The 17,699-nt window shown below is 38.6% G+C and overlaps 1 protein-coding gene across 2 annotated transcripts in view; it reads right to left on the bottom strand.

Annotated features, from left to right (window-relative positions):
* Positions 1-472: 472 nt before the first annotated feature.
* Positions 473-17,699, bottom strand: part of GLRA2 (glycine receptor alpha 2) — a 128,372-nt gene continuing 111,145 nt past the window's right edge. For both annotated transcript variants that reach the window (XM_010209301.2, XM_010209374.2), the window contains exon 9: positions 473-779. In XM_010209301.2, coding sequence (XP_010207603.1) covers positions 501-779 — 279 coding nt within the window. In that variant the 3' untranslated portion in view covers positions 473-500. The remainder of the gene's footprint in view (positions 780-17,699) is intronic.

The raw sequence follows: 17,699 nt of genomic DNA, 5'->3' as shown, positions 1-17,699 counted from the left end.
AGGACTCCTTGGTGAAACCACTAACTACAGACATGGTCATGGAATGTAGCTCAGTAGACACGTTTCAAATAGAAAGGCAACATTATCCTGAAAAAGTTTGGTCCTCTTATAACTCACTGTACTGTAGCCACCACAGTCTCTTGGTAGATGTTTTAGGAGAATTGTTTGTTTTCTGATTCTCTTATGTTTTGAAAGATAATACCTTGGTGATAAAGCTGGGTAAAATTTGACCCCATCTACTGATGTCTTATCAATGCTGAATCTGGAAGAACGACACTGAGAGTACATACGGGGAACCCTCATTGACTGATCTCATAGCATATTTTTTTCACACAATCTCTTTTCCTTCTATACTTCTTTTCTTCTTTGTTCATTGTTTTCTTCAGTGTCCTGGGGCAGAGGGGAAAAAAAAATCCTTAGTCCAAATGACAGAAAGACATTTCACTATTTATTTACATGTGGATCACTTTGGCTAAGTAGTCCTGGCAAACCAGAGTTGCCTATTTCTTGTGAATGTCCTCATGCCGTATAATTTTGTATGTAATCCAGTAAAAGATGTTGAAAATGAGGAAAGCTAGTGGGAACGCAGCACGGGATATTGTATCAATCCTTTTTGCACGGTCAACAAACTTCTTTTTGATGGATTCTGAATCCTTTGGTGGTGCTGGAGGTGGGTTGGGTGGAGTGGCCTTTACTGCTGTTCCATCTTTGACTTGGAGGCAATGACCCATGCCATAGCCACTGAAATTGAATCGGCTGTCACGAGCAACTTCATCTTCCTGGAGGATAAAGAAGACAAGACACATACAATCACTTGCCCATTGAACACATACTGGAGTAGTTGAGGTGCAGCTCTCCAACGCTTCTAAGCAAATTATCATCTAAGCTATGTTTAAAAGTCCAGATTTCAAAGACAAGCAAATAACTAAAACTCACATAACAATGCATGGAAGTTAAGTGACTGCCAGTGCTTCTGAATCAGAGCTTTAATTTCTCTAGTTATAACTAAATCAAGTGCCCCTAACAGCAAGCTGTGCCGCAGCCCCATAGGGGAGAGATCTGATCCTCCAGATTTCTCACTGATCTCTTTGGGTGTGCTGTGGGGATGAAACATAGTCATATTGGTAGCAGTGACTCTGCTCCAGCCAAGTGGAATTGACTGACCCAGAGATCCAGGGGCCCAAGCTCATGGCAATGTGTACTCATTGCTCAGTCTATCCACAGCCTTGCACCTCTACCTCCAGTCTACAAAACCAGGATAGATCACGGTGCTTCCTTGCTCACAGAAGTGCTCTGACAATCAATACTTCAAAGTGCACTGGGCACTTGGATGTAGTAGAAACTGGGAGTTAAATGTAACAGCATGAGCTAATATAGCATCATCTCGCAGAAATCCATTCACTCTCTTGTCTGAGTGGGTAATATTTGTTTTTGGAGAGGTGAGTACCACTGAACTTTATCACCATCATAATGGTGTGATGAAAGGTTTGTGCCTGCTAGTAAATTTTCTTTGCCATTTCTTCTGTCTGATAGTACAATAATACACAAGTTAACCGTTACTGGCAGCCCTCCACGAAGGATTCAAAACCAACAAACAAGCAGCTCTATTATTTTTCATTCCAGCAGGGATGAATTGTAGGTCCAGCAGCTTGCCCTAGTTAAACACTTTCTCTTTGACCAACAAATATTTAATTGTAAGTATACTTAATACTTGACTTGTAATGAATGCATCTTGGGCTTACAGGGAATGCTCTCTCATATCTCTCACTAAACCACAGCCTTCTGATCTTGACAAGAGAATCAGAGACTGCAAGAAAAAAAAAAATCACAGCAGCAAGGTATTGAATTGCTGAACTTGAGGGTGGGGAAGGAGGATAATTTACACTTATTCAGGATGTAAATCACTAGTTTTTCACAGAAGCACCTCTTTTGATAATTACATTTTTTTCTCTCCAGTTCCAATATTGGAATTGAATATATCACCAGATGTGCTCTCCTTACCTTGGAGCTGACACACAAATGTGAACAATCATAACTGTGATCCAAGGCTACCAAATGAGTAATACTCACTCTGCTTATGATAGTGAGTGCTTGTGAAAGGCAGATAGGTAGTAAACTGTGCTTTGAAGCCTCTGTCACTTCAGCCTGAGGACTATTCTACAGTATACCTGGGTGCAGGTGAAAAATTTTTAGGCTGTTTGAAAGTTTATCCTGGGTTTATATCCCTTTCATTTCAAAAGCTCCCCATCATTAAGAAAAGAAGCACAGTTCTCTCCTTTTTCAGTGTTATTTATTTACAGCTTGCAGCCCCTCTATGAAAATCTTGAAATTCTAATTGTCTTAGTGATTATTAGGTACAGTATTTTAAAGATGAACACACTGAGACTGAAGTTCTGGATAGCCTTATAGGCAAAGCTTCTCTTGAGTAACTTAATGACAACATGAAATCCCCCGATAACACAAGGAGCTGCCTTCCTTGAAGCACTTTCCCTTTTACTGAGTTTGAAGGATAACATGTACACACAGGGCATGAGAGGTGATTATAAAGGGTAACAGATTTTCAGCAGCTGTGTCGCCATATGTACTTCATTTATTTTTTTAAAAAATTAATTTCTGTTACTCCTGAGGCATCCATGGGAGGAAAATAAATGTACTGAGCTCAGCACAAGGCTTGGAGATTCCCAACTTCCACTCTGCCCTGCTGAGTTGCAGCTTTGTTGTGTGGGGCTGAGCAATTCATCTTCAATGTCACAGCCTTGCTTTTGAGCTTACACTGTTGTAGCTGAAGTGGGAAGCCATCTGAGATTAGGGACAGGGATGTTTAAATTCCCCTTTTCCAGGTCATTAGCACCCAACTTTTAGCTGTAAGGAGACACTGATTTCTCACCGGGATTTAGAGCCCTGCTTTGCCTCTCACAGACAGCTGGCTGTGCCACTTATTTCTCTCAAAGCCCATAGGGAAGTGTGCCCAGGCCCTATGCTAGTTTTTTGTTTAAGACTGCAGTAGATGCTGATTTACACTGGATAAAAGAGTTACAGCATTCACCTGGGGTAGGTACTCACTTTCCTTCCTTGCTTAAGAAGATTTTAATCTCCTTCTCCCCAATAAATCTCTGATTTGTTTTGTTACTTGTTCTCTCAACATGAAGCTCTCTGCTGATTGCAAAAAGTGTGTGTTTATGTAGCTTTTTTTTTTCAACCTTTTATCAGAAAAACCTTTTTCAAAGGCTAAATAAGTAGTTACAAGAACGGCATTGTGTTTCTATTCTGCCCTTTGTTTCTGTGTTTGATATTACACTGTCACAAAACTTTAGCACTAGAGACACCTAAGCTGTAGCTGTTGTGATCATCTAAGTACCACTGGAAGAAAGAAAAGCCGTAGTCTCTACAGCCCCACCTCTAGCCCTGGAGGTACCGAAGCTCCATAACCACCACCACGATTTTCAGCAGTAAAATCTCCCAAGAGTTGAAAAGGCTTTGCAATCTGGTACCTGCCTGCCTTCTGAGCATTGTCAGCATCTACAGTCTCACAGGCTAGACTCAACCCCATCAGAGCTATCCCACTTGAACAGACATCACCTGAAACATATCAGGATGGTGAAGTCTCTGCCCTTTCTGATGAAATTGGACAATAGTGTTGAAAATTAGCAATGACCCCACACAGAGATCAAGACTTATGTGTCTATTCTAGGAGGATACTTTTCCCATGAGACTGCATAGTTAGGCTTGTATCCTATTGCTTCTCTGGCCCCTTAAATCAGTTCCACCCAAATTGAAACAGTGGGGCCAAAAAGACTTCCTCTCTGCTACTGAAGGAAGCTGGGGTTCAGCTCAAGTGCTGGAACTAGATTGTCCACGCTGCTTTTGGGTGAGATTTTTTTTAATGTAGACTATGCCAATAAGCTTCCTCTCAGATGAATCTACTCTAATGGTGACTAATGCCTCAGGCTGTAGTTATGAGCTATGAGGTGATAGCTGGTGTCAGTAACAACAAAATCCCCTATGAGATTTACTTTAGCAGTACACTTTTATACAGTTAATTTCTGTCTCTAAACCACCATAGTCTTATGGCAAACCTGCAATTTAACAGTTCAGATTATTTTATAGGGAAAAGATCATCGAGTCCAGCCTTTATCCCAGCCCTATCAACCACTAGACCATTTCCCTGAGTGCAACATCCACCTGTCCCATAAACACTTCCAATATTGTTTCATATAAAGGAGTTTGAGGAATAGTCATGGAGAAAGAAAATAAAATTTAGGTCCTTTGACTAAAGGAAGTTTTTTTGGTCATATTTCTCAATATGAGATGAACTGACCTCAAGTACCTTCCATTAACATATGTCTTCTTTTAACCTAGAGGCTTGGTGAACTACTGGGCAACCTACCTAGCACAGATTTTGGTAGGGTTGTAAAATGACTCTTCATTCTCAAGGTCATATTCAGTTCACACCATCTGATATATCCTACCATTGAGACTCATCCAGAGACAGTCTTCAATCTGTGCTGTTCACTAGCTTAGTTGCTTGTAATTTAGTCCAAATGACTCCTCAATCAGATTACACATAAAATTTACTTATTTAAAACCAGATGGGATCTCACTTGCTTAAGTCCCAGACTATTTATGTTTTTATACATTTTAAAACCAAAATCAAAGAGCAGCTGGAAGCCACTGGAAATCACTGGAGTGGTAGAAAGCACTGAAACTTTTAAAGGGACATGAGTTTAGTCTTGCATAATATGTAGTCATAACTCAACCTGTCCTTGATAGAGACATAGGGAAAAGTGTCACAAGCTAGGATGAGAAACAGAAAATAAATAAATAGAAAGATGAACATGTTCTTTTTCTGCTTTCCTCTCTGATGTTCACGCTCTGGATTATTTTAGAAGAATTATCCTTTGAAAACTAATTACATTTCCTGAGATTTGGGCAAATGCTTTCTACAGATGTGTTTTCAACAGCATAGGTTTATGTGTTTTATCTTGTGGTGTCTTAATGAACATGCTTAAGTATCAGCTTTAAACAATTTTCACATAACTACTTTTTTTCCCTTTATTGTTAATTTCCCCTTATGAATGCAGCAATTTTCTGTTTTACAAAGTATATGGAATTAGATTCTCTTGATTTAACTTTACGGTGGGCAACGTGTAAATCAGGGGAATTATATTTCAGACATCTTCCATCTTTTTAAAGCTTTTATTTGTACTCCATCAGGTCTAGAGTGTAATTAATCTACTAACTTCACACCAAAGCAATAAGGAATGGGAAAAACACTTTAGAAAATCTAGTCTATTCAATGCCTTGCATGCACAGCTTATTGCACAATGCTTTCTGAAGTGTTTTGTCCTGACCACTTTTAAATGCTTATTGTCAGCATTGACTCAGTTGTAACAATGAGTAAAATGAGAGAGAGGCTGGCTTAAAACAATGTACGTAATTTACTTTCCGATGTGATTTATTCATTTAATTTTGCTAGTCTTTTTCCAACATATAGTGGGCATGCAATTTAAAAGACTATCTGGTTTAATTAAATTTTAAGGACATAGAAGATTAATTTTAGGCATAGAGTAGAGAACATCAGAGAATTTTTCCTTTTGACATTCATAAGTACAAAGTTAGAAACCCACAATAAACTCAGACTCGTATGCAAAATGTGATCAATAGGAATTAGACACCAAAATAACTTTGGAGACTTAATTCCTAAATGGGACACCTCCCATCTCATAGTACATTACATAATCCATGGTCTGGTTTGCAGAGACAGTTGTTCTCGCATAGTTTCAGTTCTCAGGAGTCTTTCAGTATGTGGATGAAGGTAGTTCAGCTGAGAAGCATGTTTGGACTTTCAAATCCTCTTTGATTCCCCATAGAAGGCTCTTACAAAGCTAAGTTGGTAGGAGAGGAGAGGGAAGGTCCTTTCATCAATTAACTGTTTCAAAAACAGCAATGGAGTTTAGGAGTAAAAGATCGATTTCAAAAGGGAGAGATTTGCTGAAAGGAAACCCCAAGAATCTGTTCAAGATCCAGAAACAAGTAAGAGATTTAGAAATGGACTGAGGTAAAGGTTCCCAAGGCAAGACACATGGGTGAAACAGACTATTGAAGGAGGACAAAATCTAAGCCAGGCTTTCCAGAAGGATTTGTAAATGATGAGTGACTAAGTAACAAAATGGCATTAAATTAAATACAAGGATGATAAATGCAAGGTACAGCACATTGCAAAAGATAATCTTAACTACACACAGACAGTAAGGGGCTCAAAATTGCCTCTCTCCTGGGTGGGGGTTTGGGAACTTACCATGTAGATGATTCTGACATTAGTCTTCTGCTAAGCAGCAATCAAGCAACAGACAAATGAAAAGAAAATACCATTCTACCACCTTATCCAGAGCATTTCAGGGCACTCAAACTCAGTAAAGACATAGCACAGCTGAATAAAATACAAAGAGGAGCAGCAAGAATAAGAAAATAGTATTTCCGTATGAGGAGAAACAAAGTATCTCCATATTAGAAAAGCTGAGTTTGGGGGAGAATGTCACAGAGATCATAAAATCACAGTGGAAATTAATAAATGGAAGGAAAATTGAGGTTATGGTTTAGGGAGGTTTTTTTGTTGTTTTGTTTTGTTTTTTCAATGAAAGAAATAAGGTAAAATCTGATAACGTCAGGAAGGAGAATGAGAGAATTTATTTTTTACAAGGAAACTTTCTTTCATTTATGTGTGTAAATCACTGTGTGAGAACATTTTGGATGACGAAACAACACAATGGCACAGATTCATAGGTCCACATGCAGCTATTGAAAGTGCAACCTAGTTCATGCAAAATTTGGTTGCTTATTTTCAGCAGACAAAGAAGTCCATCTAGGTTTATCTTAGAGCTTTTAAAAACAATTTTTTCCAATATCCACTCCTGACCATTGCTGGAGAAGGGATCCTGGAACAGAGGCCATTCCTTCTCACCAAATATAGCATATTCTATGGGAATTCAGGTCTGCCACCTCTTGATTTGCCAGGATCTAGTGTCAATGTTGAAATATCCTGCATTTCCCTTAATTTTTAGTACTTTCACATAGTTCTGCTTTGAGGCTAAATCCTGCTGATACAGAAAGAGATGACTCATATAGGGAACCTATGTGTTCCACAGTTTCTTAGATGAGGGTAAGAGAGAAGATGAAGCAAGCTCTGATGACATTTGTTAATAAAGAGGTCACTAACAACTTTTCTGGTTTGTTCCATTCTGAAGAGCTCTGAACCTCAGCTCATCATCAGATGTCATTCTCACTGCACCTTAATCCAGGCTTCACAGGAGCAGAAGGTGGTGTAAAAGTGCTACTTTCTCACCTCGATCCTGCTCAAAGTATAGATCAAACACTTCTCAGAATTTGGCCAAAGTATTGCTTTTCCTAAATATTCACCAACATTTTAAAATAAAAAAAACATGAGCAGTCTCTGGCTGATGCTACTGCCTGATGCTGCTCCATCAGGACCCACCAACCTGTGTGTAACCGCAGCCTTTGTCCCTTTTCTCCCCCTCTTAACACCAATTTTCCTGCTCACTGGGGTCTGCTTTTTCTGTCATTTGGAAACCTATGTCTTATAAAATCTAAGTTCAACTGACCTTGTATTATAAATAGCACTGAAATTTTAATTAATGGAAGAGAAAATGATTGCTGTTGTCTTGGGTAAGGATTTACAATGGATAAATTTAGGATTGTCGTAGAAAGCTGTGTTTAATAATATCTGCTATCTCCAATAAACAGCAGAAGAATCTCTGAAGCATGAGTGATTTACTTACTCATTCTGTAAGAACAGCAAGTGAACTGTTGCTAATACAATAATGAAATGGTAGTTAATGTGGCTTTGCCCTCTTCGAGTAGGAATTGAACATTATCCAACTGAAAGGATAACATAATTTAAACATGTTGAGGAGCAAAAATATTTGCTTGACTTGAAATATTTTTAAGTGGAATCTAAATTTTTCAAGGATTACTTTAATAATAAAGATGATACAGTCAGTAAGGGAGATTGGTTTGTTAGGAAAAAAAAGATTTTCCTTTTCCTTTAGTAAGTTTCTTTTAGTTTTGCAAATGCAGTTAATGTAAATTTCTTATTCAACTTCATGGTTTATATATAATATAATTAATATTTTAATTTTGTGAGAGAAGGAGGGAGAGAGAACCAGATGAACTCCTGTTTTGCAAGACATCATGATGTTATGATAGAGTTATAGATACTTAATAACAGCAGATCTATTCCTGACGCAGTGTCTTGGTTTCCCTTTGTTTTAAATGAAAGTAATACCTTAAAATACGTAGACACAATGATTCGTGAGTGTCTTATAGACACGGTTTGCCTGGATATTAAAACCTCTCAGGAGAGTGAAGTCTGAAGACTTGATTGCTCTTGGATAACTCCTCTGTCTGATGAAAGCAGAGGTTGGCCAGTTGATCAGTGGGAACAGCACATTAGTCTAAGTCTGACAAATACATGTTAATGACCTAGATCTGAAGGATAATCTGGTCTGACCAGAAATCTGTTTGATACAGGGCAACTAACTTCTGCTCATGCTGGCTGCATACAAGGCTGAGCAAACTGCAAAGCTAACGTTTAAATATGTTACTGTTTCAGCTAGAAGGTGGAATAGCATTTAATGGTCATATCAAAGCAAAATAATGTAAAGCAAGATGATATTTGCTAAAACAATGAATGTCAGAAACCTAAAGCCCTGAGGGAAACATACCTAAAAATCACCTTTCCCGCATTCTCTTGCTTTCTTCAAAACTTCTGCCCCGGGAGATGTGAGACAAGACACATGCAGACTCTCTCATGTGCCTCCTATTGCAGTATTCAAGCCCTAGCCTCAGACTTCAGCTCTTTCTTTCCTTGAGACCTGCTACAGGGCCAACAGCACACATCAAGTCCTGATCCAGGACAAGGGTGCATGATGTCCTCATCTATATGACCAGCTTGGGAAAACTGCCACCATAGTACATGAGGCACTCGATTTCACAGCCCCCAGTCATGAATGGGGATATCTGAGTGCCTGCCTCCTCAGGATTTTTCGTGTCAAGTTTTCTTGTGCTTTTCTTTAAGCAGATTTAAATATTTTGGGGAAGATGATTTTATTGCACCTTTAGAAAAAGTGCAAACATCTTAGATGACTTTGACATCAGCCGCAAACATCTTAGATGACTTTGTCAGAGGATGCCTGTGCCCTGACCGTTACATCTCAGAGTACCTCATTTGTCAAACAGTCAACACTTTAAGAAAAAGAAACAAAAAAGAAAACAGTGTGTATGAGAAAGGGCACTTGTGATTTGATCCATGCAGATTGCCCTCTAGAAAAATGTATTGCTGGGGATTTTTTCAGGGTCAGGTTTCGATTCCCTCAGCTCTCCCAGTTTTTGAGGCTGAACTGCAGCCCACTCCACAGCAGACCAGGGACAGTGGACACCATCCCCCCTGCCTGGGCCAGGACTGGGGATGAAGCACTGGGACTTTTGGCATCCATACCCCTTGCTGAGCACTTTCTCCTGTTCATTCCTGCGAAGGGGAAGGGGAAGGAAGGGAAACAGAAAGGGAAGAGGCTTTTTTCCTCTCTGTTGGTGGATTCTTTGCTTGGAGCCATTTGTTACAACAAACATCCTGAACAAACCCTAGCAAACACAGATGGAGATTACCGGAGCTTTCTCAGATATTCATACATTTAATTTACACAAATACTGCACAAAACGAATTAAATATTGCAAATTATATTAATAATTTAAATTATGATGCTAAAAATAATCAGGACTATCTGAATACTCTTAAAGTGTTCACATGCAAATTTTATAAGTTTTGTGAGTTGTTTTGTTGGGTTTTTTTCCCCTGAGGAGACAAGCCAACTGATAAATGCCTTCTTTTTCCAGTTATCTGTTCTTAATACCAGACATAAAATAAAGAATATTTTGAGGTCAGTTTTCTTTTCTTTTCTCCTATTACAAAAAATATCCTTTCTGGCTTTGCATATAATTTAGTTCTTCTTGTTAGTCAAGATCTCAATCTGGATTTCTCTAGCTGTTTTTACAAAGCTCCAAAGTGTGATTGGGTTAAACACAGTATTTGCTAGCTATCTGCACTTCAAAGTTGTTTCTAAAATTAAATTGTTGCATCTTGGAAGCATCTTGACTGTTTGAATTTACTACACAAATAGGCTTCTGTATTTTCATTTTGATTCAATTCTGTGAGGATTGCTCTATAAAACTCTGGCATTATTTATGCACAGCAAAGTAAACATTCATCATGAGGTAAAAATCCATGGCACTCAGTGCTATAGCAACTTCGTAGTGCAATCTTTACAGGGAATAGTTGGGTGGGTTTTTTGTCTCATCTGGCAAGTAATAAATCTGCAAATCCTACAAGGTTGCTGGAAATATACGTACAAGAGAACTGAAATTTTAAATGAGTTTGACAATTTTGCTTTTATTGTATTACACATGCATAAATATATATGCTAACACAGTCTGTATGCATCCACACATGTATATATGTGCACATATGTGCACACACTCATACATATAGGCATCTACTTAATTTAGGATTTTTAATGCCTCTTGTATTCCCTAAAGGCATTTGTTAGTGTGACATTCACCAGGTAATGATTTTTCTACTTCAGCTTAAGGTTAGGAGCTATCTACAGAAGATTTATCAAACTGTAAACTCCATTTTTAATAACTTCTTAAAATGGTAACCTTTGCTATCTTTTCCCCTTCAGATGGGAATGTGGTTCTGAGGAGCAGAGTTATAGAACGCATGGGCAAGGGTCATTAAACCTTCCCAATTGTCTTTGCCTATAAACTGACTTTTTGGTGTGGTGCTGGCACCTCTCCAGGAGGACCATCTGCCCAGGCCAGTAGCCAAGCAACAGATTGCCTGGCAAAGGACTTTCATTACTTGGTAAAACTGATTAAAGGATAACCTGGAACAATAGATTTAATAGTATATAAGTCAGTACTGAAAGGTATGGGCAGATGAAACATGGAAGCATGGTCATAGCAGTGGAAGAGATATTCTTGGGAGAGGATCTCAGATATTTTGTTCAAGAATATAATGGAAAACGGGTGAAGAAATGTCTGGTTTATTTATTTAGAGGAGAAAGCACAAGAATAACACCAAAACAAAAGGTTGCTATGCTAGCAGCCTTCCTAAAATATGCATGTTTTATGTTTCATCTTTGATGTGACCTGGAGTAATTCCAATTTGGTGTTTGCAGTGCTGGAGCTCTGGAGAATCCTGTCCTTAGATATACTGAAGAAGTCAGGACTCATTTTGGGAGCCTAATACCACCTGACCTTGAGGTCCTGCCTTTTTGAAAGGATAACACCTGGGGAAGGCTCATGTTCAGAAAATATGCCAATAAGCCAGAGAATGAAGTGCAGGAGTCTCCTGAGACAAAGGGAGACCTGGCAGCACAGATTTTTCCTTCACTGGACATTCGCCTGTCTCATGAGTACAAGGCAGGAGCACTTTACCAGGATCAGACAACACGATGGATTTAGGGGAGGCCTAAATACTGCACACTAGGACATAACACACACACACACACACACACACACACACATACATACTGTGCATTTACAATGAATGGGTATTAACATTGTTTGTTTGTCCTTTTAGCTGGAAACATGAATGAGGTCTTAAAACCACTAATATGGTTTCCAATTAAAAGACTAATCATAAAAGTAGAGCTCCACATTGCCAAGACCACCTCTGAGCTGAGAGATATTATCCTACCTTTTAATAATAAACAGGAAATAGTTTGTGGTTTTTTTAAATGAAAACCTTTCCCTTTTAGATATCCACAGAGCTCCTAATTGTTCAAAGAGTTTCCAGTACCACTATTCATTTGTACTACTGTTCATGATATACAGCATGCCTCATTGTTGGCATGGAAAGATGAAGATTGCCAAGTGTGCTTGCCCATGTCTTTGTTCTGATCACTGAGAATGTGTAACATGAGTCATTTGGAGGCTTTGGAAAATGAACACAATGGATCCAGCAAAAACAGTAAGTGGCATTTTACTTTTATTCTAAGATTAAAGCTCAGCAAAAAGAATTGTTTATTCATAGTACGTGTTGTTCTAGTCTACCCAAAACTGAGTAATATGGTAGTATATGCAAATAGTAATAGACTAAAGATTTGGCATTGTCTGGAATACTCCAGTGACATGTCCAATCACAGGAGTACCATCTGCTTTTCCTTATATGTGCTAAATTTATAACACTATGCTAATTTCTATATTAGTTTACACATTACCTTGAGGAAATTGTACTTAACAGATAAGCAATATTTGGGCTTTGTTGCTTATCCATAGCAAACTTAGTAAATGTCTCTCCAATTAATCTCAGTGAAAGAAGTTTAGAAATGAATAACATTGATTATGTAGTCTTTTTATCCCTGAAGTAATGTTGGTGGCTTACAATTCAAATGTTATTTCCCTAAGTTTTTGATCACTCAGATCTGGCCAGAATTTTGACATATTTTTAGCATGATCAGACTTTCATAGAATTGTAGAATCACAGAATCATAAACTTGTTTGGGTTAAAAGGGACCTTTAAAGCTCATCTAATCCAACTGCCCTGCTATTAGCAGGGACACCTTCAACTAGATCAGGTTTCTCAGAGACCTTGAACATTTCTGGGGTGAGGCATCTGCCACCTCTCTGGGCAAACTATTTCAGTGTTTCACCACTCCCATTGTGAAAACTTTCTTCTTTCTATCTAATCTGAATCTACTTTCCTTTAGTTTAAGACCACTACCCCTTGTTCTCTCACAACCCACCCTACTAAAAACTTCGTCTCCACCTTTCTTGTAAGTGTCTTTTAAGTATTGAGATGTCAATATAAAGCAATAAGGTCTCCCTAGAGCCCTCTTTTCTCCAGACTGAACAACTCCAACTCTCTCCCAAGCCTCATTCCATACCTCTCTCCTTCAGTTGGAGCTTTGACATCAGGATGACACAAGAACCCTGGTATTCTACAACTAAACAAAACTGAATCCGTCCTGTATTGAGAATTTTACTATATTGCTCACTGTACCTTCTCTTCATGTGGAGTTCAGTTTGATGTTACAGAAAACACTACCTTACTGATCAAGGCCATAAACAAACCTACAAAACACACAGGTATGCTCTCCCTGTAATTTGTAAAGAAAACAAAAGTAATGGAAGAAGACTCATGGACAATATTTTCAATATTCCCCTCCTCACTCTTGGACATTGACACTCTGAAGCCAGACTCCACTTGATGGCCATCTGGGGTTTCTATGAGTTTCTTGACAAGTTGGCTCTGTGGCAGTATGGTTTACTGATGATCCTGGAGCTTATTTGCATTGTCTCTGCATAGTATTGCACTGAATGATTTCTCTCCACAGGATAAAAGGCTGAGTTACCCCTGCTTTGGGTCTCAGAGGAGCAAGTATTTCAAAGTGCAAGACTATTGAACTACCACCTGAGGGGAAAACTATCTAGAGGATTTTTTAAACATATTTTACACTTTTAAATAGATGATTTCAGCTTGTCAGTCTTGGAAAGGCTTCTAAAATATATGTCAATATAAAGAATAAGGCAATTTGGTTTGGGTGATTAAGAGAATGTGGCTCATATATTCAAGGTGTGACAATTCCAATCACATCATCATTTCAATTTACAGGAAAGAAATAAACTAGGCTTCATTATTGTTCATACTGCTGTTGCTATATATTTGACATGATAATCTACAGTATTAGTCAGTAAATTGACTCACTGGACTGCCCTTGATCATATGCTCCATTTTCTGCTCAGCAGGGCCATCTCTAACAGCTATATATAACTAGGGACAAAAAAAAAAGAAAAGTCAGTTCACTCTTAGATCATTATAAGATGATGTTGCGTTCAGTTTTCCTGTTGCTTCAAAGGTTATAAATGATGTGATCTTTTTGCCATCACAGATAATATATGGCTACTGTTTGTCTCACTTGCCAACTCCTCACACAGAAATCCAATAACCCCCACTTGCCACATATTCATTTCAGATATATTTTCTCTTGCATGGCCCAAAATGAAATAGTCACTTTTTTCCTATCTGACAGTTTTCATGTCTTGCCTTGTGTGGTCCTTCCTTGTCAACCCCCACTTGTCACATTAGCAACCCACAAGACTATTTGCAGCAAATGTGAAATATCCTAATTGTAATTAAAATTCTGCATGCTTCTCTATTAAATAAAGAAAATAATCTTGCATCTTAATCTGTAGCTCTGCTCTTCTGCCACCGTGTTTTAAATATCTGATTACTGAGCTAATTGCTCAGGCAGGTTGTTTTTAGACTGCATTGTATGTTTATGGGTTTTATATCGCTGTCAAAATAAGTATTGCATTAATCCTGGCTCCTCGTTTATGTGTTGAGAAGTTATTTTCTCAGTCCAGACAGCAGTTAAAATTAGGAGTCACCTCTAAAGGGGCTCTAGGGTGAAGGGCTGTTCTCAGACCTAAGAAAGGATGAGAGCACAGACTCAAAAAGCAGACAGCTCAGCAGGAGATTGGCATGAGTTACAAAATACAAACTTGTGTAGCTGTATTTCAATAGCATATCTGCAGCTGTAACCTGTGCTGCTGCAGAACGAAGGGGAACCAAAGAGCCTTAGGATAGAAAGAGTCTATCGCCATTCCTGTCCAGAATGGTAAATAATTGTTCAGAGATTCTTTTCACTGACCTTTGTTCCAGGAGTGCTTGCATGTCAAGGAGAATTACAGAGTGTAAATCAGAAATACTCAGCTGTGGGTCAGCACATCCACAAAGAGATATAATTCAGCTCACAGCCTCCCTGAGGAACAATCCCTCACAAATCTCTCTTAAACTCACTCCTGATATATTGGGCACATTACAGAAGAAACTGTTTAACAGCACTGATCAATATTTTCAGCAACTGTAATTCTTCCAGCGTACTGCCTGGTGCCAACTCTGCCAATTGGCTCTCAAGGGCTCTTCTGGTCTTGTTCTCTGCCACCCTACAATTCTGTGTGTGTAATCTGAAGAGCAGAAATCCACACCAACCAGCTTTCTCTATGTTGTAATGCTTTAAACACGCAAAGAGGCTAATGTCTGAGCCTCTTTGCTTCGAGGCTTCAAAAGTTGACAGCAGAAAAGATCACCAGATTCATATGAATTTGGTACCAATTCCTAAGATGTATTCACTATGACATGGAAGGCAAGAGGGGAGGACTTATGGGAAAAGAAAGGTCAAAATTCACATTCCATTATGGTATGCTGATTACCCTTCAGGTACCCCTGTAGCCCTGGGATACCATGCTTTCAGAGTGCAGGCATCTGCCTCGGGCTAAGGTTCATGCAAGATGCAAGGTGTGTTACACTCCCTAAAATACCATTCTCTCTAACCTCAGATGAATAAGACCTCACTGTAGGAGAACTAGGTTCTTGTTTCATGTCTGAAGGAGGTAAATATTTGACAGACTCATGAAAGTCAGGTTGGGCAGCAAGAAACATATAGCAGTGACAGAAAATAGCGAGATTCAGAACGCTGGGATGCAACATACAGTAAAACCATCTATTAGCCTCACATGGGGTTTGAAAAATATTCAGGAAATAATAGCTGTTAAGTTCAAACACAGTGTCTGATTTTTAAAAAATCTGTTGTAATAATATCTCTGATATTCAATCCCAGCTATGCAAATACCCAGAAGATAACTCACCGAATAAAGGGAAAAACATTATCAGAACAAAGAAGAATGACAAAATCATTAGTCTTCATGCATCAAAAGCAAAATTCAAATAGATTGTTTTTATGAAAAAATAACACAATATAAGCCACAAGGGAAAATGAACAAAGATCAAAGAGCAAATAAGAGACAGACAGCACAAACAGGAAGCTCCAGTATCTAGAAGTAGTAGAAGAACAGGAGCAAACAGCACTAGAGCATCTTAAAAGAGCTGTTGTGTATTTGGGGAAAAACATATCTTGGGTAAACTTGAAAAAAAAAAATAGCATTTTCAGCTAGAGCAAGATATCATTTTCTGTGCCTGCTTGGACTTTTTATTACTCCTTCTTCACATTCCTGCTTGGTCCCTACAAAAAATTACAGTTCATGCTTCTCCTATACAAACACCCAGCACTGGTAAAGGCAGGATAAGAAAAGATCAACCCAGTAGAAAAAATACAACTGACTCCACCAGAGTTCATGACAGACAAATCTAGGACAACTTTAACATAAGGAACAAAACGGCAGTGCCCAGAAACATTTTAAGAAAGAACTGCATCAGCTAGCTAATCAATTGCTTTTATGTAAGATCAGAGGTCAATGTAAAGATGAAGATTTGGAACAGCAGCATTGACTTAGTGTTTCATGCTTTATTGCACATTGGTTTAAATTTTGGAAGCAAATAATCTGGTTTCCTCCATTATTTTTGCTTCCTTGCTTTTACAGGCCAAGGACCATCAGTAGCACCCCCCAGTCACCATCTGAGAAATCTGAAATGGCAGGATGGAGTTGGCTTATGCTAAGCCCTTAAATATGTTAAATTCGTTCCTGCTCTCGTTCATGTAATTGCACAAACAGAAATAGCTCAGATTAGGAAAGAAAACTAGTGTAACTAGCTCTCCTCCTTTCTTTCAACCCTACTCTCCTTGCAGGCACAGTCAATGAATTCAGTATGACTTTGTTCATGATAAGCACTGACTGAACACTGCAAATATGCATTACAATTTGCAAAACCATTAATCATCCTGTTTACATTCATCTAATACACAGCTTTGGTTATTTTTATTTCTTATCTAACCTTGCACAAGATCTTTCTTAATTTCTAACACCCCTTTCACTCCTGACATACACACTCCTTGTGGCTCTGTGGCCGTACGTACTCCTTGTACCACGAGTGCTGAGGAGCTAATATGAACAACTCATAGCAAGTTTAAGAGAAGTGTTTCAATAATTCATGAATCATCACACTGAATTGACTACTCTATCCATAAATAGTAAAGGCTATTCATCACAAAAACACCACCTCTGTCTCAGAAAGTCCTTGAGCTGCAAAGTCCGGGAGCCCATGAGGATGCATCAAGGACATACTGCTGTCACAGACAGCCTCCAATGCTAGGTAAAGCCTTACTCTAACACAGGGCAGCATTTCTTGGGGTTTACCATCTCTAGATGGAGCTTCCCACAGCAGAGATGCAGCTGGTTGCTGAGTAGTTGCCCCATGAATGTCAAAGCTTTACTGGCTATTTAACTTTTAAATGCAGATAATGACTAGAAGAAATGTTCCTATCAAGTCGCTTTGCCTTCTGACTGGAATGCATCCTATTTAGCTGGTAACAAGTTCATTTTGCCTAAGATGGAAACCTAAAAACAAGAATCTAAATACCTTTTCTAGTCATTACTAAATCAATTGTTTCCAAGTATATTTTAAAAAATCTATAACACACATGTTATTTCTGATAGGAAACCAGTTTTATAGGGTCTTTGACAAGCAATGCCACTATTGCTAGGCAGAAGGGTTAATCTGAAAACAAATGCTACATGAAGAACACATTGACTAGACTGAAAAACAGATTTGCAAACTGGGTAGGAAGAGCAACTAAGCTCAGACTTGATAGGAAAAGGTTGAAAAGTAATTAGATAAAGCTATAGAGCACAATAATTTTGAAGGTAGCAGCTAAATCAAGAAA

The sequence above is a fragment of the Colius striatus genome, chromosome 1 (assembly GCF_028858725.1).
Source record: "Colius striatus isolate bColStr4 chromosome 1, bColStr4.1.hap1, whole genome shotgun sequence".
Taxonomy (NCBI): Eukaryota; Metazoa; Chordata; class Aves; order Coliiformes; family Coliidae; genus Colius; species Colius striatus.
Note: the sequence above shows the minus strand (reverse complement) of the source record. Positions and strands in the feature narration are given on the sequence as shown.